General features: G+C 42.6%; 1 protein-coding gene across 17 annotated transcripts in view; it reads left to right on the top strand.

Annotated features, from left to right (window-relative positions):
- Positions 1-21,003, top strand: part of KIF1B (kinesin family member 1B) — a 176,983-nt gene that overhangs the window by 131,814 nt on the left and 24,166 nt on the right. For 15 of the 17 annotated variants that reach the window (XM_015150167.3, XM_015150026.3, XM_077974456.1 and 12 more), the window contains 6 exons: positions 2,441-2,559; positions 3,888-3,943; positions 7,130-7,238; positions 9,374-9,440; positions 10,248-10,332; positions 13,655-13,760. In XM_015150167.3, coding sequence (XP_015005653.1) covers positions 2,441-2,559; positions 3,888-3,943; positions 7,130-7,238; positions 9,374-9,440; positions 10,248-10,332; positions 13,655-13,760 — 542 coding nt within the window. Of the gene's footprint in view, positions 1-2,440; positions 2,560-3,887; positions 3,944-7,129; positions 7,239-9,373; positions 9,441-10,247; positions 10,333-13,654; positions 13,761-16,384; positions 16,412-21,003 lie in introns of all 17 variants that reach the window. The other 2 variants (XM_077974444.1, XM_077974401.1) reach the window with 1 other exon arrangement.

Genomic DNA, 21,003 nt, shown 5'->3' with positions numbered 1-21,003 from the left:
CGAGGAAGGGTGATAAGAAGACGTACAAGTCACTGGCTGTGCAATGGAGGGAGTAGACAATAGAGGGCGTGACTAGAGTGGTGAGGTCATCCACAGTGGCCTGAGCAGCAAGCCTTCTTGTCTGTATTACAATGGGCCTAGTGAGTGGAATGTGGGTTGGTCTGCCAATAATATCTTCCATCAGTTTGAATGCAATGAGTTGTTTTAGTGTTTCTGTCCTAGAAAAATAAGCATGCTTAATAAGAGTTTTGTTAAAGTGAATGCATTGTCCTTTAAACCCTAAGATACTTATGTTGCTCAATTGCAAATAACATAAACAATATCAAATACCTTCTGTAGCTAAATTAAGATTTAGAGTCTGTTTTCCTTGCAACTGATAGTATAATTAACACATTAATGCCCTTTACAACTGTATTCTTATGTGAAGTAAGAAAACAGATCCTTCCCTCTCTTACATGAAATTTCACTCAAGCTATGTTCCAGAGTCATTATCCTCATCACAATAGCTAACATTCACTGAGAGTTTATTTCGTGTTAGTCACTGTTCTGAGAGTTTTTGTGTAATTTAGTCTTTCCCTTTATACCATAGATTAAGATAATCCCTGTGTTAGCTGAGATGACTGAAGCATAGAGCAATTAAAGTCGCTCATCAGACCAGGCACAGTGGCTCACACCTGTAATCCCAGCACTCTGGGAGGGAGGCAGGTGGATCACTTGAGGTCAGGAGTTTGTGACCAACCTGGCCAACATGGTGAAATCCCATCTGAGGCACAAGAATTGCTTGAACCCAGGAGGGGGAGGTTGCAGTGAGTCGAGATCGCGCCACTGCACTCCAACCTGGGCAACAAAGCAAGACTCCATCTCAAAAAAAAAAAAAAAGTGGTAATAAAAATAAAGTTACTCGGCCGGGCGCAGTGGCTCAAGCCTGTAATCCCAGCACTTTGGGAGGCCGAGGCGGGCGGATCACAAGGTCAGGAGATCGAGACCACAGTGAAACCCCGTCTCTACTAAAAATACAAAAAATTAGCCGGGCACGGTGGCGGGCGCCTGTAGTCCTAGCTACTCAGGAGGCTGAGGCAGGAGAATGGCGTGAACCCAGGAGGCGGAGCTTGCAGTGAGCCGAGATCGCACCACTGCACTCCAGCCTGGGCAACAGCGTGAGACTCCGTCTCAAAAAAAAATAAATAAAATAAAAAAATAAAATAAAATAAAGTTACTCATCAGTGTTACAAGAGGCAGAGATAGGACTTAAGCTCAGAGAAATGTAGCTCTGGCATTCAGGATCTTCACTACTACGTGAAACTGTCTCTCATTCTCTTGCTAACCATGTCTGCTCTCTAAAGTAAGAGAGGAAAGGAGAACTTCAAAGATGGAAAAAGCAAACACAAAATATGCTATCTTCTTTTTCATGTTCATATAAATATAAGCAAGCATGTATCTGATAAACTTTGATCAGCTGCTTTGCACAAGGATTGTGCCTGACAACTGGGGAATGCGGATGAATCTCAGATGCTCCCAGTGAGCTTCGAATTACGATAGGGGAAATAAAATGCATACATAAACACCAGTCATGCAAAGATGAACATGAGAAAATATTCACTAAATGCAGTGGGAGTAGAGAAAGGGAAAGTTATTTATATGAATGGAAAACTAACTTAAAATAGTTACTTTTTGTTGGGGAGGATAGTTGGGGGAGAAAGGGGATAGGAAGCTCCCTGAAGGATGTAGTATAAGCAAGAAAAGGTGTGTCAAACTTGGCATTGTGCCTGGCACATAGGCCATAGTCAATACATGCATGGATGTATGGAAGTGCCTTCCAGGCAGGGTTGCAGCCTGGGCCAGTCTTCGGCACAGCAGAAGAGAGAGCAGGTGAAAGGAGCAGCAGATGAGTGAGTGAGCCAGAATGGTAAGCATAGGAAGGGGAACAGGGGCCAAGATCAGTTGAGGCAAATTATGGAAGATCTTAAATACCTGAAACTTGGAAAAATTACTTTAGAATTAAAAACAACATAGGGGATTCCCTGTTTTTTGTTGCAAGAGGCCTAGCAGATTCTGGACACTCAGCAGTAGTAAAGTTGGGCCAGGCGTAGTGGCTCATGCCTGTAATCCAGCACTTTGGGAGCTGAGGCAGAAGGATCAGTTCAGCGCATGAGTTAAAGACCGGTCTGGGAAACATAGTGAGATGCTGTCTCTACAAAAAATTGTTTTAAATTAGCCAAGCACGGTGGTGCATGCCTGTAGTCCTAGCTACTCCGGAGCCTGTGGCAGGAAGATTGCTTGAGCCTGGGAGGGTGAGGCTGCATGAGCCTTGTTCGTGCACTACAGAGCAAGACCTTGTCTCAAAAACAAACAAACAAACAAAATCAAAATACCTAAAGTTCTGATTGAAGCAGAAATCTGTGTTTTCTTGTAATCTTTTCCTAATCTTGCTTGGCTGTAGATTGCCGTGGAGATCACTGAATCGTTTGTGGATTACATCAAAACCAAGCCTATTGTATTTGAAGTCTTTGGGCATTATCAGCAGCACCCGCTTCATCTGCAAGGACAGGAGCTTAACAGGTTTGGACCAAATAAGCAAACATTTTTGATGGTATTGTTTTGATTTTTAGTTTCTCGATTGCTGGAAAGGAAGAAATCTTTTGAGGGATTTAGAAACTTCACCATCATCTTATAGTCACCTAGTCGCTGATTTTAGATAGAACAAATTAAATTTTGACCGGGTGATCTCAAATACCATCTTTTTGTAGGAAGAGACTTTGAATATGGTAGAAATTTGAGGTGATAGGAATATAACATGAAAATTGTTGAAAATTGTTCCTGGCTGGGCATGGTGGCTCAAGCCTGTAATCCCAGCACTTTGGGAGGCTGAGACGGGCGGATCACGAGGTCAGGAGATCGAGACCATCCTGGCTAACATGGTGAAACCCCGTCTCTACTAAAAATACAAAAAATTAGCCGGGTATGGTGGCGGACGCCTGTAGTCCCAGCTACTCGGGAGGCTGAGGCAGGAGAATGGTGCGAACCCAGGAGGCAGAGCTTGCAGTGAGCCGAGATCGTGCCACTGTACTCCAGCCTGGGCGACAGAGCAAGACTCTGTCTCAAAAAAAAAAAAAAAAGTTCCTAATGCCCACAGCTTTATGAAATAGAAGCTCTAAGTACAGTCATCAAAACTGCTGAGGAAGGCAACAGTGGGCCTTTCTGGTGATGGCAGAGTGTTAGTGTTGGCAGAAGAATTTTCTTATTTCATTTATTAGCTAAGACTTAGAAGGAGACATTTTTTAAATGAGATTTAGCCTATTTCACTATCTAGGATTATCTCTATTATCTGGTATTATGCCAGAGTTGAAAATGCAAAAGTCTGCTCTCTTAAAGGGAATTAAAACATGCTGTTGATATCAACATCCAGCTCTGTAGTCTTTTTCTTTCTCTTGAAAAAACGGGGTTTATTGATTTATACACTGCAAATAGTTATTACAAAAAGTTTTTTTTCTTTTAAATACATTCACACAAAGAGAAGTATAAAGCGATGGTAGTGACCAGCAAGAAGAATAATAATTACGTTAATCTTAATGTCTGTGTGCCAGTTCTGTTTACGTTAATGTTGGAAAACTCCAACTTGGAATCCAGAACCTCAAATCTGCAAATGGAATGTCTTGAGATAGGCATGTGGAAGTCAAACAGTTTCTCTCTTTTTCCCTGCTTTTAGAAGCTATACATAAAACATTGTTTTCCTTCTGTACTGTCACAGAACTTTTACATATATTCTCACTCCTAGTTGTGAAATGCCTAAAGAGAAGGAAATTCAATTTGCAGTCCAGCACAAAGGGGAGAATTTCTAAAATAAATAACTCCTTGTAGTCTTGATCTTTGTCTTCCTTTCTTTGCAGTCCGCCTCAGCCATGCCGCCGATTCTTCCCTCCACCCATGCCTCTGTCCAAGCCAGGTGAGCACTCACTCTGCTTTTTGCATGATAATCTCTGTGTGAATACATCTCTTATTCTGAATGACTTTTCTTTTTTTTTTTTTTTTTTTGAGACGGAGTCTCGCTCTGTCGCCCAGGCTGGAGTGCAGTGGCCGGATCTCAGCTCACTGCAAGCTCCGCCTCCCGGGTTCACGCCATTCTCCGGCCTCAGCCTCCCGAGTAGCTGGGACTACAGGCGCCCGCCACCTCGCCCGGCTAGTTTTTTGTATTTCTTAATAGAGACGGGGTTTCACCGTGTTAGCCAGGATGGTTTCGATCTCCTGACCTCGTGATCCGCCCGTCTCGGCCTCCCAAAGTGCTGGGATTACAGGCTTGAGCCACCGCGCCCGGCCCTGAATGACTTTTCAAATAGAAGTCATGTTGGAATTTCTATCCTTCTATGTATCCACATGTATTCCTGCTCCTCTTGTATATATCTAGTAGGAACTAGAATTCCTAGTTCCTGATTTAAAATAAGAAGTAAAGGCCAGGCCCGGTGGCTTACACCTGTAATCCCAGCGCTTTGGGAGGCCGAGGCAGGTGGATCACCTGAGGTCAGGAGTTCGAGAACAGCCTGACCAACATGGTGAAACTCTCGTCTCTACTAAAAATACAAAATTAGCCGGGCATGGTGGCACACGCCTGTAATCCCAGCTACTTGGGAGGCTGAGGTAGGAGAATCGCTTGAACCAGGGAGGTGGAAGTTGCAGTGAGCTGAGATTGCACCTTTGTACTCCAGCCTGGGCAACAGGAGCGAAACTCCATCTCAAAACAATATAAAATAAAATAATAAAATAAGACAAGAAGTAAGAAACAATAGGGGGCCTTATCTACCAACTCTCTGGTCTTCTATTTGCAGATTTTGATAATCACTCTGTTCCTAAATCTTTCTGCTTTGTATGTAACTTCCCATAACTGTCAGGGGACTAGGCATTTCTTTGCGTAGTAAATTTATTCTGCATGTTCAGTGATCTTGTTTTGATTTTTCTTTATTTCTGTCCTTTTTCCTCATTGCCCATTCACCAAATTCCCACCCCACCCTGTGGTCACTCTCCACCCAATGTATTCCCCATCTTCATCTGCCTTCAGACCATGAGAGAAAGATTGAGCTGATTCGGTTTCTCGTGTCTGGCTATGTGAATGTGCATGTGTTGGACACATTTTCTGAGCACGCCAGTGTGCTTGCATCCTCCGCTATTGCCACCTTCCAGGATGAGGCTGACCCATTGCCGCCTTTTCTCTTTCTGCCAGTTCCCAGCTGCCAGAGCGAGAGGGTACCCAAACGAGATGGTTAGTAGCTGAATTAGCTCCACCTTAGATGTAGAACCAACCTCAGGCGCTTGTCCTGAAGCCTGGCTCTCTGCAAATGAAACACTGACATTTCCGTTTGCAACTTGAGCTGAATGTAGAGCTCAGCACATTTTCAAGGTCGTATCACATTTTCTTCCTAGAGATTTGGGAAGCACTTTCTCTATATGTGTCTGTTTCACATCACCGTCGCAGTGGGGGAGGCCCTTGCATTTGTTTTTATGGATTCTTTGCAATAGTATTTTTAATTTTGAAGATTTTACTAGTAGGTAGTTTGTTAGAATACTTCTGGTTTTGCTTTCTGACCCCTTAGATGACTGCCAGGATCACTTACCCTATTTTCTTTCTGACTAGCATCACCAACTCATGTGAAACTCAGCTGGGCTGAATACTGGTGATAGGGTACACATGTGAATAGTGCTAAATGATTCATAAAGCCCCTTTTTATACATTATGTTAGTGGATCTTCATGATCGCTTTTCAAGATAGTAGGCTAAATATTAGGATCTACAGTTTGTAAATGAGGAGACAGACTCCCAGAGGTTAAGCAGCTTAACTAAAGTCACATAGCATCAGTACAGTTAAGAATATGGAGTTTAAATCTGGCCGGGTGTGGTGGCTCGCACCTGTAATCCCAGCACTTTGGGAGGCTGAGTCAGACAGATTGCTTGAGCTCAGGAGTTAGAGACCAGCCTGGGCAACATGGTGAAACCCCATCTCTACAAAAAAATGTAAAAATTAGCCGGGCGCGGTGGTGCACGCCTTTGGTCTCAGCTACTCAGGAGGCTGATGTGGGAGGATGGTTTGAGCCCGGGGTCAGAGGTTGCAGTAAGCCGAGATCACGCCGTAAAAAAGAAAAAAAAGAATATGGAATTTAAATCTGAAGAAAATGTGTAACATAAGATCATATACAGAATCCTGTGTTTATAAATGAGACCCGTGGTACCCAACTTTGTCCTCACGTTGGTATCAGCTGGGAAACTTTACCCCTCATGGAGGAAGAACTGTGTCCTTCCCTTAGAGATTGTGATTTAATTGATCTGGGGTGTGTCCTGGAATTTAAGGTCCCCAGGTGGTCCTACCTGCAGGGAGGTTTGGGAACCACTGGGGTGGAGGATGGGTCTTTTCTCCAGGACACCAGCTTTGATTGAGCCCCTGTGACGTGTGTGGCTTTCCAAGCGTTGTCTCTCCCATGTTTTTTTTTTTCGTTTTTTTTGTTTTTTGAGACAGAGTCTCGCTCTGTCACCCAGGCTGGAGTGTAATGGCCGGATCTCAGCTCACTGCAAGCTCTGCCTCCCGGGTTTACGCCATTCTCCTGCCTCAGCCTCTCGAGTAGCTGGAACTACAGGCGCCCGCCACCTCGCCTGGCTAGTTTTTTTTTGTATTTTTTAGTAGAGACGGGGTTTCACCGTGTTAGCCAGGATGGTCTTGATCTCCTGACCTCGTGATCCGCCCGTCTCAGCCTCCCAAAGTGCTGGGATTACAGGCTTGAGCCACCGCGCCCAGCCGTCTCTCCCATGTTAGTCCCATGCTCTGCATGCCACACAATTTGAGATTCTGGAATTGGAAGGTGTCTTGAGTACATTTATTCTACACAAAAGCTGTTTTCGCATCATTAGAGACAGTTTGTTGAGAAAAAAAATACTGATTTCTTAATTTTCCTTGTTCTCTGAATTTAGAGATAACTAATAACTTACAAAGTTTATATTGGTGTTTCTCTGGGTCTTTTGCATTGCAATCTTTCCTCTGACTCTTGCTGCCTTTCCCAAGTATGTCTTTAAAGACTGACATTAGAGAAGCTTATACTTTTGCTGAGTAGTCTTGGACCAGATTTTGACATACTCTAAAAACTTTTAAAAGTTCCAGCCACCAAGTTAAACACGATGAGCAAAACCAGCCTTGGCCAGAGCATGAGCAAGTATGACCTCCTGGTTTGGTTTGAGATCAGTGAACTGGAGCCTACAGGAGAGTAAGTCCAACTTAATAATTTTTTAAATAAGGCAAAATGTTTCAAATTAGGAAATGCAATTTTGAATGTTCTTGTATTTGGGTTCATGAATCATTGTCGCTGTCGCTGTCAAATTCCAGGGATAGTTTTGTTTTTGTTTTTGTTTTAATAGAGATGCAGTCTTGTTATGTTGACCAGGTTAGTCTTGACCACTCCTGGCCTCAAGCAGTCCTCCTGCCTCGGCCTCCCAGCATTATAGGTCTTCCTATAATGCTGAGACTATAGGCATGAGCCACCATACCTGGCCGAATTCCAGTTTTGAATTGTTTTTTGGTGGTCTTGGTATTTGAATCAGATGTTTGTCAAAGAACTGACTGTTCAGCATAATAATTTACCTTCTTGTTAGCAACAGCAAAATCATGGAGACAGCAAATCTTGTTGTTTTTTGGGTTTTTTTTTTTTTGAGATAGAGGCTTGCTCTGTTCCCCAGGCTGGAGTGCAATGGCGCGATCTCGGCTCATTGCAACCTCTGCCTCCCAGGTTCAAGCGATTTTCCTGCCTCAGCCTCCTGGGTAGCTGGGATTACAGGTGCGTGCCACCACACCCGGCTAATTTTTGTGTTTTTAGTAAAGGCAGGGTTTCACCATGTTGGCCAGGCTGGTCTCGAACTCCCTACCTCAGGTGATCTGCCCGCCTCGGCCTCCCAACGTGCTGGGATTACAGGCGTGAACCACTGCGCCTGGCGGTACCTTGTTATAAGGGTTTTATCATAGTGGGTTTTATCAGTAGTAAAGCAAAAGGAGCATATTGCATAGAATATGGTAAAGACTTAACATTACTAATGTCAAGGAGGACATAGAAGGGTGGAATCTTTTCCTAGACCAGGGTTTCTCAACCTCAGCACTATTTGGGGCTGGATAAATCTGTGTTGTGAGGGGCTGTCCTGTGCATTTGGAATGTTTTGCAGCATCCCTGGCCCCTATCCATAAGATGCCAGTAGCAGCTCCACTCTATTTGTGACAACCAAAAATGTCTTCAGACATTGCCAAATATCCCCCAGAGGGAGAATCCTTAGTTGAGAACCACTGTCCTAGATCAAAATGATACCATCAGCTTTCTCTCTCGATGAGCTGAGAGTAAGTGATTAATGTAATTGTTGTATATAATCATCTCTAAAATGCTTTTGGAAAAACACAAATGAAAGAGATCTTACTCTTAGGACAGAGGCAAGGGGCTGTATCAGGTAATGTAAAGGGTAGGGGTAAATGTTATCCTAATGTTCTCCTATATGTACTTCTGAGAACCACCATCATGGTCATCATCAGGAAACACTAAGTTCCTACTACTTGTAGGATGCTGTGTTAAGTGTGATTCTGTCAATCTTATATGTGGTTGTCAGTAGTGACAGTGCTTTGAGGAATTTGACTTTTCATAGACCTATAATGTGATTACAAGTTGCATTATGAGGGAGAGGTAGTTACGTAATTGTTTCTACTGAATTAATTGCTTTCTGAATCTTAAAAAACTATAGTCTGAAATTATCTGTGTTTCTTTTTTTTTTTTTTTTTTTTTGAGACGGAGTCTCGCTCTGTCGCCCAGGCTGGAGTGCAGTGGCCGGGTCTCAGCTCACTGCAAGCTCCGCCTCCCGGGTTCACGCCATTCTCCTGCCTCAGCCTCCGGAGTAGCTGGGACTACAGGCGCCCGCCACCTCGCCCGGCTAGTTTTTTTGTATTTTTAGTAGAGACGGGGTTTCACCATGTTAGCCAGGATGGTCTCGATCTCCTGACCTTGTGATCCGCCCGTCTCGGCCTCCCAAAGTGCTGGGATTACAGGCTTGAGCCACCGCGCCCGGCCTTATCTGTGTTTCTTATCTCCTGTCAATTGCCATTGCACTTCTACATTATTTATTGAATACTTAATATCAAGGGGCTGAATGCAACCAAAAGATATTACTGTCCTTTGAGTACTCAAGTCTAGAGAGGATTGAGACACAGATGTGTGGAAAGGATTAGTAAATGCAAATGACTGTATGATTAAATGCCAGCATGGGTGAGAAAGACATGGGATCAGAATTTACCAAAACAAAGACCACCAGGGGCGAACCCTTGCAGATGAAGTAGCACTTAGTTGTTTCTTTTGCGTTTCTGATTTTATAGGTATATCCCAGCTGTGGTTGACCATACAGCAGGCTTGCCTTGCCAGGGGACATTTTTGCTACATCAGGTACTAATGAGGGACCAAAATAGGCCTCAGAGGGAACACTGAAAAGAGTTTAGAATAAGAGATGGAACTCTTTCTTTTTCTCTGTTTTCATCTCTATTTCAAAGGGCGGGCGGGGCATTGTCCTGTTGTCATTTTTTTTTCTATGTCTGTTTTTTGATATTTCTTCCTCAGACCTTGGCTTATATTTACCCTTGCTTTTATATGTATTTAGAATAGCTATTTTGAAAAATATTTTATTTCATTTAATTACTCTAATTTGTGTAGCTCCTACGTCACTTTTAATACTTTTCAGGATGTTTGGAAGCTCTGTGCTTTCACACCAAAAGTTCTTAATAGGGGTAGAGGATAAGGTTTCAGTGGACTAAAAGTCTGGTTATGAAATATAGGTCCCCTTTTGGTAAATCAAGAGTAGGTTCAGTCAGTGTTCAAAAGTACTTAAGACCCAAGTGGGCATAGGGACTAGGGATGCCATACACTTGGGACATACAATCAGGGCATGGTTGAATACTTACTATGCAAGGGGCTGGGATGCAGCCACATAATCTCCTGTGACAGATTATGGTTTTATTCTTAAAACCATAGAGAAAAAGAATGTTTAAAAAAAGAAAACCATATCAGACCTGACTGTTCCTTAGTCCCTGACACATCTCCCTTTTTTTGGAATAACAATGTGGATAGCATTTTCCCTCTTTCCACGCCTCTCCTTCCTGCTCATCCCCCATGCCATGCCATACAGCCCAGAAAACAATAGAGGAGAGGAGATAATAGATTGCTCCAGCTAAATTGCAACCCTGCTTCATTACCTAGGGCATCCAGCGAAGGATCACAGTGACCATTATCCATGAGAAGGGGAGCGAGCTCCATTGGAAGGATGTTCGTGAACTGGTGGTCGGTGAGTACATTTCATCAGCCAAGGACAGAACCAGGACTTATAGAGAATTTTTTGAGATAGGGTCTTGCTCTGTCACCCAGGCTGGAGTACAATGATGAGATCATAGCTCTCTGTAGCCTCAAACTCCTGGGCTCAAGCGATCCTCCTGCCTCAGGTTCCCGTGTAACTGGGACTACAGGTGTGAGGCACTGTGTCCTGTTAGAGATGTTATTCTTCCCTGTTTGTGGTACAGGGAATGTGTGGAAGACCATATTGGGAAACACAGACTATGGAGATGTAGAGGCCTTGAGTTTGAAACTCTGTATTCCTGTTTCTTCGCTCTATCATTAGTGATATGTTATCAAACTAACTCAGTTGCCAGAGTATGGTTCTGTGATAGAGGCTGTGAGAGGGCATACAAGAAATCTCTGCTGGCTGGGTGTGGTGGCTCATGCCTGTAATTCCAGCACTTTTGGAGGCTGAGATGGGTGGATTACTTGAGCTCAGGAGTTTGAGTCTGGCCAAGGTAGCAAAATCCCATCTCTACAAAAAAATATGAAAATTAGCTGGGCATGATGGCATGCACCTGTAGTCTCGGCTACTCAGGAGGCTGAGGTGGGAGGATCGCTTAAACTTGGGAGGTGGAGGTTGTAGTGAGCTGAGATGGCACCACTGCATTCAAGCCTGGACAACAGAGTGGGACTCCGTCTTAAAAAAAAAAGAAAAGAAAAATCTCTACTAATTGTGAGCTTGCAGTTTAGTTAGGGAGACAGCATATATATATGCAGAATGCTTTGATGAATAAATACCAAAATAAAGACAAAGGAAGATCTATGCTAAGAGAGTTAACAGTGAAAATAAGCCAGGAGGACTGAATAGATTCAAGAAAAATTAGAGGGGTTTTGTTTTTTTGTTTTCCAGACACAAGCATTTTGAGTAAGAGAGTCAGGAATATGTCTAACATGCAAATGACAAGAAACCCCATGGCCGGAGTGGATAAATTAAGGTGTATTGGCTAGAGAGTGTGAACTTTAGAATGACAGTCTGAGGCAGGAGTTTGGAACTTTTGTTGCTATGGACCTCTTTGGCAGTGGTGAAGGCTTAGAATTGTTTTCAAATGTGAAAAATAAAGTATTTAGGATTACAAAGGAAACCGATAATATTGAAATACACTTGTTAAAACATTAAGCTCTTCTTTATTGATGCATGAAATAACAAGATTTAGCAGTTATTCTAATTACCATAATTTCAAAGTAGTGATCAATGAAAAAGATACTTTGTGGCCAGGCGCGGTGGCTCACGCCTGTAATCCCAGCACTTTGGGAGGCCGAGGTGGGCGGATCACAAGGTCAAGAGATCAAGACCATCCTGACCAACATGGTGAAACCCTGTCTCTACTAAAAATACAAAAATTAGCTGGCCATGGTGGCGCGCGCCTGTCGTCCCGGGTACTCGGGAGGCTGAGACAGGAGAATCATTTGAACCTGGGAGGCAGAGGTTGCAGTGAGCCAAGATTGTACCACTGTACTCCAGCCTGGCAACAGCGTGAGACTCTGTCTATAAATAAATAAATAGATAGATAGATAGACAGATATTTTGCACATGGAAACATCTGTGGTTTCTACTGGGGACAGAGTCATGGGTACTGGCCAATTCTGTGGTTTATTGCATTCCTTTGTGATTGAAGGAGATGCCAATTTTTAGTTAAAGGTTTGTGAAAATAAAGATGTAATTTTTTCCCCATCCAAGCTCAAGGACCCTCTGAATTCTGTCCACAGAGTGCTTGTGTCTCTCTGGACCAGTTTAAGAACCTTGGGGCCAGGCACAGTGGCTCATGCCTGTAATCCCAGCACTTTGGGAGGCCAAGGCGGGCGGATCGCTTAAGTTGAGGAGTTCGAGACTAGCCTAGACAACATGGCAAAACCCTGTCTCCCTACAAATAAGCTGGGTGTGGTGGTGCATGCCTATAGTCTCAACTACTCAGGAGGCTGAGGCTGGAGGATTGTTTGAACCTGAGAAGTCGAGGCTGCAGTGAGTCATGATCATGCCCCTGCATGACAGAGTGAGACCCTGTCAAAAAAAAAAAAAAATCCTTGGAAGGGAGATTATGTTCTCTCTTGTCTGGGGCAGCAGTGGTAGTAGCTTTTCAAGATTTTTCATAATAAATTTTTCTTTTTTTAATTTCGTTTTTTTTAAACTTTGTTTACAAAGCACTGAATGTCCTTTGACAAAATTAATGTTTATATGGAACACTAATACTGAAACAGAAGAGATGCTTTCTGACCAGAGAAGGAGAGGGAGGATGCAGAGGCAGTGGTTACTATGGCTTCTCTGAAGAACCCTGCATTTTTAGTTTATTAACAAACTCTGATGTAGTATTTACCATGTGCCAGGTGGTTTTCTGAATGCTCCAAAAATACTAGTTTATTTAATCCTCATAACAACATATGGAAGGAATTGTTATTCTCACTTGACATATGAGGGAACTGAGGCTCAGAGAGGTTGAACCTTAGGCCCAAAGCCTCACAGGTGGTAGGAGTTGGAACCCAGGCAGTCCAGCACTGGAGGCCAAGTCCTTAACCTCTATGCAATGCTGCATCCCCTAGTGTTAACTTGAAAACAGAGTGTAGGATTTTGAGCAAGAAAGGGGTGTAATAAAGTCAGCATGGCCAGGTGCAGTGGCTCATGCCTATAATCTCAGCACTTTGGGAGGCTAAGGCAGGAGGATCGTTTGAGCCCAGGAGTTCGAGACCAGCCTGAGCAACATAGTGGGGCCCTGTCTCTACAATAAAATGAAATAAAATAGCTGGATATGGTGCTACAGGCCTAAAGTCCCAGTTCCTCAGGTGGCTTACGTGGGAGGATCACTTGAGCCCAGGAATTAGCTATGATTGCACCACCGTACTCCAGCCTGGGGGACAGACCAAGACCCTATTTAAGAAAAACAACAAAAAACAGTCAGTCAGTGGCTTAAGAAGTTGCTATTAGGTGAGAGTAGAATGGATTGGAACAGGGGAGGTGTGAATAGCAGGGAGACCAGTTAAATGGCTGTTGCAGGTTCCAGATCAGAGAGGAGGTGGCCTTTTGTGATCAAGGCAATGATATTGTAAATAAAAGTTGGGATGAATGTGAGAAACTCTTTGAATAAAGAATCGATATGGTTTCATAGTTAACTCAATGTGGGAAGTAATGGAGTCAGACGATGGAGGACCCAACAGGTAACCAAATGACCCTTCCAGCTCCTGAACTTACACGTAGATTTAAAAGTTTCTTTTTGGCTTAATGAATTCATGTTTTGTTTTTAAATGTGTCTGTGCTCTGTTTTCTTTATCCTTTCTTTTAGGTCGTATTCGGAATAAGCCTGAGGTGGATGAAGCTGCAGTTGATGCCATCCTCTCCCTAAATATTATTTCTGCCAAGTACCTGAAGTCTTCCCACAACTCTAGCAGGTAGGACACCCAGAGCAGCGTGAAGAGTCCACACTTGCGGACGTTAATTGGTACACTGTTAGGTTCCTTATTCATTAATGACTCCCAGTTCAGACGAAGAAATTAACTCCCTTCTCCCTTCTAGCTTCAAAAATCTCTTTATTTCTTTACCTGGCTGCTGTGCGGTCCCAAAAGAAAGAAAGAAAGTATTGGAGATATTGGTATGTGATCAGTTACTGTTAGAGAGTGGACGTGATCTGTCCCACGTGAAGTTTGAATAGATGTAACAAGTGATAAAAGAAAATTAGAGAAAGAAAACTCAGTATATTCCCCAAGGATTTAAAAGTACAAATTAATTATTGCCAAGACTAAATGTTTTCCTGTGAAATGGTTGCTGTGGAGAGAAAGGTTTCTCTCACTCCTAAGTATCATGGAAACGTGCCCTCTAAGATAAAATGAAGCCTCTTGTTGTTAGTCTTTGCTGCTGCTGCTATAGGCTTAATTATCCTTCATATTTGGTTTTCATTTATGCACAAAAGTGATAAATAATACAAACTCTTACGACCAAGATTGGCTGCCATAAATAGTAGATTTTATTTTGTTTTTTATTTTAAATGTTTCATTTAAAATTATCTTTTATAATCAGGTGATAACAGACAATTCATAAAGTACATAGCCATTCTATTTTCCCTTGTAAGACTAGAACTAAACCAGCTGGGGTCCTCTTACCTCACCCAGGAAAGGAGTTCTCATTGTCTCAGAGACTCTGTCTCTATATCCTAGGGGCTGGGAAACAGGAGCAGCTGCCTCTTCTAATGTGGGCTGAGCACACTGCCTTCCCACCACAGGACTTTGCTGTGCTTCAGTCTGCTCCTGAAAAGCTTGTTTACATCCATGTTGAGAGGAAGGAGGGAAAGAATAAGACAATAGTCAGAAATGGAATGAAAGGTTTGGACCAGGATTAATTTCTTTCTGTTGTTTTCTTGTATTATAGTTTACCATAGGAAAGAGAAAAAGGAAACAAACCTGTGTTTGCTGGCAGGGGCTGTGGAAAAAGAGGGAAGGAGTGAGAGGGCATGTGTGTTTGGGGTTTGGGGAGGAGTGTGGCAGAGATCAAGACAGGTGCTTTAACTATCCGTGGGCAAAATCATGAACAATACTATTTCCCTGAAGTCTGCAGTAATTCTGCATAGCTCTCTGTTTTCTGCCAATGTTCAGCTGGGTTTTACCACCACATTTTCTTTGTAGCTATGAAAAATGTATTGTAAATTTCCGTAGGTACTTAGTAAAATATACAGGGAAAGATGGGCTTTGGTTGAAATACTGGTTATTCTAAGTTTGCCTCCATTAGAGTAGCTTTGAGAAGTCCTTTAATTCATGCCCAACAACAGGTCAGGTGCTACAAGAAATGAATTTGGCTTTGTTAGAAGTAGCTTATCTTGTGAGTTAGAATGAGTTGATCAAAAAAGGCTGAAGTCAAGAATAACAAAAAGAAAAACACCTTAAATATTTCTGTTCTAATTTAAACTATATAAATCTACATTAATTCACCAAGCTTTTGCTGGAAGGCCATGGCCTTTTCTTTAATTATAAGGTCATTTACTGGAATTCTGATTGTCTTTCTTGCAAAACCACACCTGTAATTCATCATCTGTGACTTTTAGTTTGGTGGAGCAAGAATTAGAAATCTGCGAAGAAAATCTAAGTGCAAAGTCCTTTAAACTTTTTACCATTTAATAACATTTTACCATTTAAACATTTTATCATTTTCCCCTTTCTTTTACATTTATCTCACCCAAACATAACAGTAATTTTTAAACAACTCACCATTATCAAACCTTTTGAAAACATTCAACTTAGTTTTCACAGGAACAAAAATTATTTGTTTTCATCTTTCATTGATTTGCCTAATGTTTAATGAAGTTAGATAATAATAACAAGTACAACTGGCAGAAACAGATTTGGGACCAGATACTACTGACATTTGATAAGCACTCAACTCTTCGGAGCGAAGTGTCTGGGCAAATGAGACATCTTTGTAGTTTAGAATGCTCAAGGAGAACTAGCCATCAATATGTATATTTTAGGGATATAGAAAACATAGGTTAATATGGTAAGTGGCATAATGGAGTTTGGTTAAGAGAACTTTCGTTCCATTTGTCTAAGGTTTAATGTTTAAAGTTGAACTTACCTCCAATTTGGTTATATTATGTGTGTATCTTAGAGGGCTTTGCTAATATATTGATAGTGGAGTATAATTGACAAGGGACTATTATTCCTTTTCTTCCCAGTCTTACATTTATGTTAATGCATTGACTTGGTTTTCCCTTAACTCCATAGCAATTTCCTATTATTCTCAATACTAAGTCACCACTGAAAGGGGTATTGATGGTGGTGGTCTCCACTTTCCCTCCTATGTCTGGTATTTTCCTTAGTTGGAAGTCTCAGGAGAGGGATCCATGTTTTTGTAAGTCCGCTATCAAATTGTGTTCCATGGGATTCTCTGTTAATTGTCCACTTGAATTCACTTTGCTTATCAGCAAATATGTCTTTTATATATATTTTTTTTTCTGATTCTATTTCTTTTGTTTTTTTTTGTTTTTGTTTTTGCTGCACTAACTAAAGCCTTTTCTATGTTTTTGCAGGCTCTTTCTTGATAAGGATATTCCTAGGTATTTTCTGTTTGCTTTTTTGCACATAGGATTCTAGTTTATCAGAATGCTTTCTGTCTTATGTTGCTTTGATTACTATTTTAATTTTGTAGTCCCCTCCCCATGTAAACCTACTGTACCTAGGATAAAGTAGACCCTATTCTGTACCCTAAGAAGCATATAGCTTCTTAAATGATTTTTAGTTTCAAATTATTTTCTCATTCCATTTACTAAACTTGTCAATTTTATTCTTAGGCCCTTTCAAGTTTTCCTCTTCTACATTACAAAGTAGAATGTTTCTCCATATCATACAGAATCTCAGGTTTTGTTTTCTGTTCTCCTCTTTATCTGTCTTCTGTCTGTCAAAAGCTTGAAAGGTTTATTGCTTTATAAAACCTGAGCCCATTACAGCCTTGCAAAACGGTTCCCTTTCTTCTCTGTTTTGTCCTGTGCGGTAATAGAGACAAATTTGGCTATTTGGATAGCTGAGTCTGTGAGAAATATTTTATATGTGTTTTTAAATATTTATCTTTCTTCTGTCAGGGCTACTTGTTTTATCTGTTTATTTTCTTCTTTTGGAATAGAAAAAAATCCTGGTTTGGTATTAAAGGAAGTTTTTAAAAAATTATCTCATTTAGGGAAGAAAATTGAAGGAAGTGATACATGACAATATAACCTAAAATGTTAAAAAATACATAAACGGGCCGGTCTCAGTGGCTCATGCCTGTAATCCCAGCACTTTGGGAAGCCGAGGCGGGCAGATCATGAGGTTAGTAGATTGAGACCATCCTGGCTAACATGGTGAAACCCCGTCTCTACCAAAAATACAAAAATTAGCCTGGCATGGTGGTGGGCGCCTGTAATCCCAGCTACTCAGGAAGCTGAGGCAGAGGATCGCTTGAACCCCGGAGGCAGAGGTTGCAGTGAGCCAAGATTGCGCCACTGCACTCCAGCCTGGGCGACAGAGCAAGACTCTGTCTCAAAAAAAAAAAAAATACATAAACATATTTATATATTTGACTCATGTTACTGATATAATGAGTAATTTGGACTCCATTCAGTTTATATTTCAGAGATTCTCCTAATGAACTCAAGAGGGTTCATCAGATGTGACCATAATGTAAGAAGGTGGTTTCTGTTTTGTTTTCTTGAGACAAGAAAAGTCTTGCTTTGTTGTCCAGGCTAGAGTGTAGTAGCTAGCTATACCTGCAGATGGTTTAAAAAAAAAAAAAAAAATTGTGGCCGGGCATGGTGGCTCACCCCTGTAATCCCAGCACTTTGGGAGACCAAGGCGGGCGGATCACGAGGTTAAGAGATCAAGACCATCTTGGCCAATATGGTGAAACCCCATCTCAACTAAAAATAGAAAAATTAGCTGGACGTGGCAGCACGTGTCTGTAGTCCCAGCTACTCAGGAGGCTGAGGCAGGAGAATCACTTGAACCTAGGAGGCAGAGGTTGCAGGGAGCCAAGATCACGCCACTGCACTCCAGGCTGGCAAGAGAGCTAGACTCTAAATAAATAAATAAATAAATAAATAAATAAAGGGCAGTAGTAGCATGATCATAGCTCACTGCAATCTTGAATTCCTGGGCTCAAGCAGTCCTCCCGCCTCAGCCTCCCGAATAGCTGGGACTCCAGACATGTGCCACTATGCCTAGCTAATTTAAAATTTTTTTGTAGAGACGGGTTCTCGCTGTATTGCCCAGGCTGGCCTCAAATTCCTGGCCTCAAGTGATCTTCCCACTTTTACCTCCCATAGTGCTGGGATTACAGTTGTAAGCTACCATGACTGACCAGAAGTTGATCTTTAATTGTTCATAAATAATAAATTCAAAGGAATATATCCTTCAAAGCAGTCACCTTGAAACCTGCTTTTCCTCTGATGCTGCTGCTGTTCAGAACATCTTGAGAAATCCATTTGGAATTATTTCTCACCACCTTAGGAGGCGTACAGGAAAATATGTCTTGGGATTCAGCCCTGTTTGTAACCCTAAATTCTATTGCAAGCTTAATTAAATTGACATTTCTCCCCAGCCTTTGTTGTATTTCTTACAGCCACCTCTCAAGAATTGCCACTGTAATGGCTCATACCTGTAATACTAGCACTTTCCTACTAAGGTAGGAAGATCACTTGAACCCAAGAGTTCAAGACCTGCCTGGGCAATGTAGAACTTGTCTCTACAGGGAAAAAAAAAAAAATTAGCTGAGAGTGGTGACTCATGCCTGTATTCCCAGCTACTCAGGAGGCTGAGGTGGGAAGATCACTTGAGCCCAGGAGTGAGATTGCACCAGTGCACTCCAGCCTGGGCAACAGAGCAAGACCCTGTCTCTAAAAACAAAGTAGGCCAGGCGCAGTGGCTCACACCTGTAATCCCAGCACTTTGGGAGGCCAGGCAGGTGGATCACCTGAGGTCAGGAGTTTGAGACCAACCTGGCCAACACGGTGAAACCCCATGTCTACTAAAATTTAAAAAATTAGCCAGACTTGGTGTTGGGTGCCTGTAATCCCAGCTACTTGGGAGGCTGAGGCAGGAGAATCGCTTAAACCCAGGACGCAGAGGTTGCAGTGAGCCAAGATCGCACCATTGCACTCCAGCCTGGGCGACAAGAGCAAGACTCTGTCTCAAAAAAATAAATAAAAAAATAATTTTTTTAAAAAAAATTGAATTACCACCTTTGGTGGGTGTTCCAACAGAACTTGGTGCAGCAAGTCCAAAGCAAAAAAAAAAAAAAAAAAAAAAAAAGAAAAGAAACTTTTATTGACAAAATTAAAAAAAAAATGAGCCAGGCGTGGTGGCTCACGCCTATAATCCCAGCACTTTGGGAGGCCGAAGCGGGTGGATCACGAGGACAGGAGATCGAGACCATCTTGGCTAACACAGTGAAACCCCATCTCTACTAAAAATACAAAAAAATTAGCTGGGCGTGGTGGCAGGCGCCTGTTAGTCCCAGCTCCTCGGGATGCTGAGGTAGGAGAATGGCGTGAACCCAAGAGGCGGAGCTTGCAGCGAGCCGGAATCCCTCCACTGCACGCCAGCCTGGGCTACAGAGCAAGACTCTGTCTCAAAAAAAAAAAAAAAAAAAGAAAAAAAAAAAGAAAAGAAAATTTTTCCCTTAATACAGGAAGACTTCAGTGGAGTCAAAATTTCCTATGTGTTGGCCGGGCGCGGTGGCTCAAGCCTGTAATCCCAGCACTTTGGGAGGCCAAGACGGGCGGATCACGAGGTCAGGAGATCGAGACCATCCTGGCTAACATGGTGGAACCCCGTCTCTACTAAAAAATACAAAAAACTAGCGGGGCGCGGTGGCGGGCGCCTGTAGTCCCAGCTACTCGGGAGGCTGAGGCAGGAGAATGGCGTAAACCCGGGAGGCGGAGCTTGCAGTGAGCTGAGATCCGGCCACTGCACTCCAGCCTGGGCTACAGAGCAAGACTCTGTCTCAAAAAAAAAAAAAAAAAAAGACAAAATTTCCTATGTGTTAACCAGGTTTCTGCCAGTGAAATTTTTTTTACGTTAAGTGAAAGCTTAGTCTGAAAACAGAAATGTGAAGAGGCTTTTTTTGACAAGTTCAAAACATTTGCCTCAGTTGAGTCAGTGTCATGAAATCTCAGTGGTCCTGGGAGGTGCCACGTTGTGGTTTGGAACTTAAGACAGCAGCACTGATAGAAATTTCTGTCAGATGCCGGGCGCGGTGGCTCAAGCCTGTAATCCCAGCACTTTGGGAGGCCGAGACGGGCGGATCACGAGGTCAGGAGATCGAGACCATCCTGGCGAACACGGTGAAACCCCGTCTCTACTAAAAAGTACAAAAAAACTAGCCGGGCGAGGTGGCGGGCGCCTGTAGTCCCAGCTACTCGGGAGGCTGAGGCAGGAGAATGGCGTGAACCCAGGAGGCGGAGCTTGCAGTGAGCTGAGATCCGGCCACTGCACTCCAGCCTGGGCGACAGAGCGAGACTCCATCTCAGAAAAAAAAAAAAAAAGAAATTTCTGTCAGATGTCACCAAAGTCATAAATGCCCTCACTCTAAGAAGAGGGGTTTATTTAACTTTAGAATGGATGTATCCAGTCTCTGAAATCGGACAAAGAAGCCCCACCCCTTCTAGGTACTTTGACAAAAACAGGGACACAATAAAAGAGCAGACCTCTGGAGGCTGAGGCAGGAGAATCGGTTGAACCCGGAATGAGGAGGTTGCAGTGAGCCGAGATTGCGCCACTGCACTCCAGCCTGGGTGACAAAAGTAAGACTCTGTCTCAAAAAAAAAAAAAAAAAAAAGATATCACAGTGATCGTTCTCAAGTGGCATCTGTTGAAGTAGTGGATATCGTCACCCAATATTAGAATATATCTTAAACCAAATTAAAAATTTCCTCTACACAGAGGTTTATGGACACCTGAAGGGTTTCCTCCTGTGCCCAGGGAGCCCAGGAACTATAGAAAGGCTTTCATTGTCCGTCATTTCTGTTCCTGTTTGGGTCACTTGGTGTCTTTGTCTTTGTCTTGTTGTTTCTCTATCTTCTGTGTCTTTGTAGAGAATTTTCTTGACCCACACTCACTGCCTCAAAGGCTAGACATTTGAGAGAGAGTAGTAAATAATTGAAGAAGACTTAGATCT

The sequence above is a fragment of the Macaca mulatta genome, chromosome 1 (genome assembly GCF_049350105.2).
Source record: "Macaca mulatta isolate MMU2019108-1 chromosome 1, T2T-MMU8v2.0, whole genome shotgun sequence".
Classification (NCBI taxonomy): domain Eukaryota; kingdom Metazoa; phylum Chordata; class Mammalia; order Primates; family Cercopithecidae; genus Macaca; species Macaca mulatta.
The sequence above is the reverse complement of the archived record's forward strand: the minus strand, read 5'-3'. Positions and strand labels throughout refer to the sequence as shown.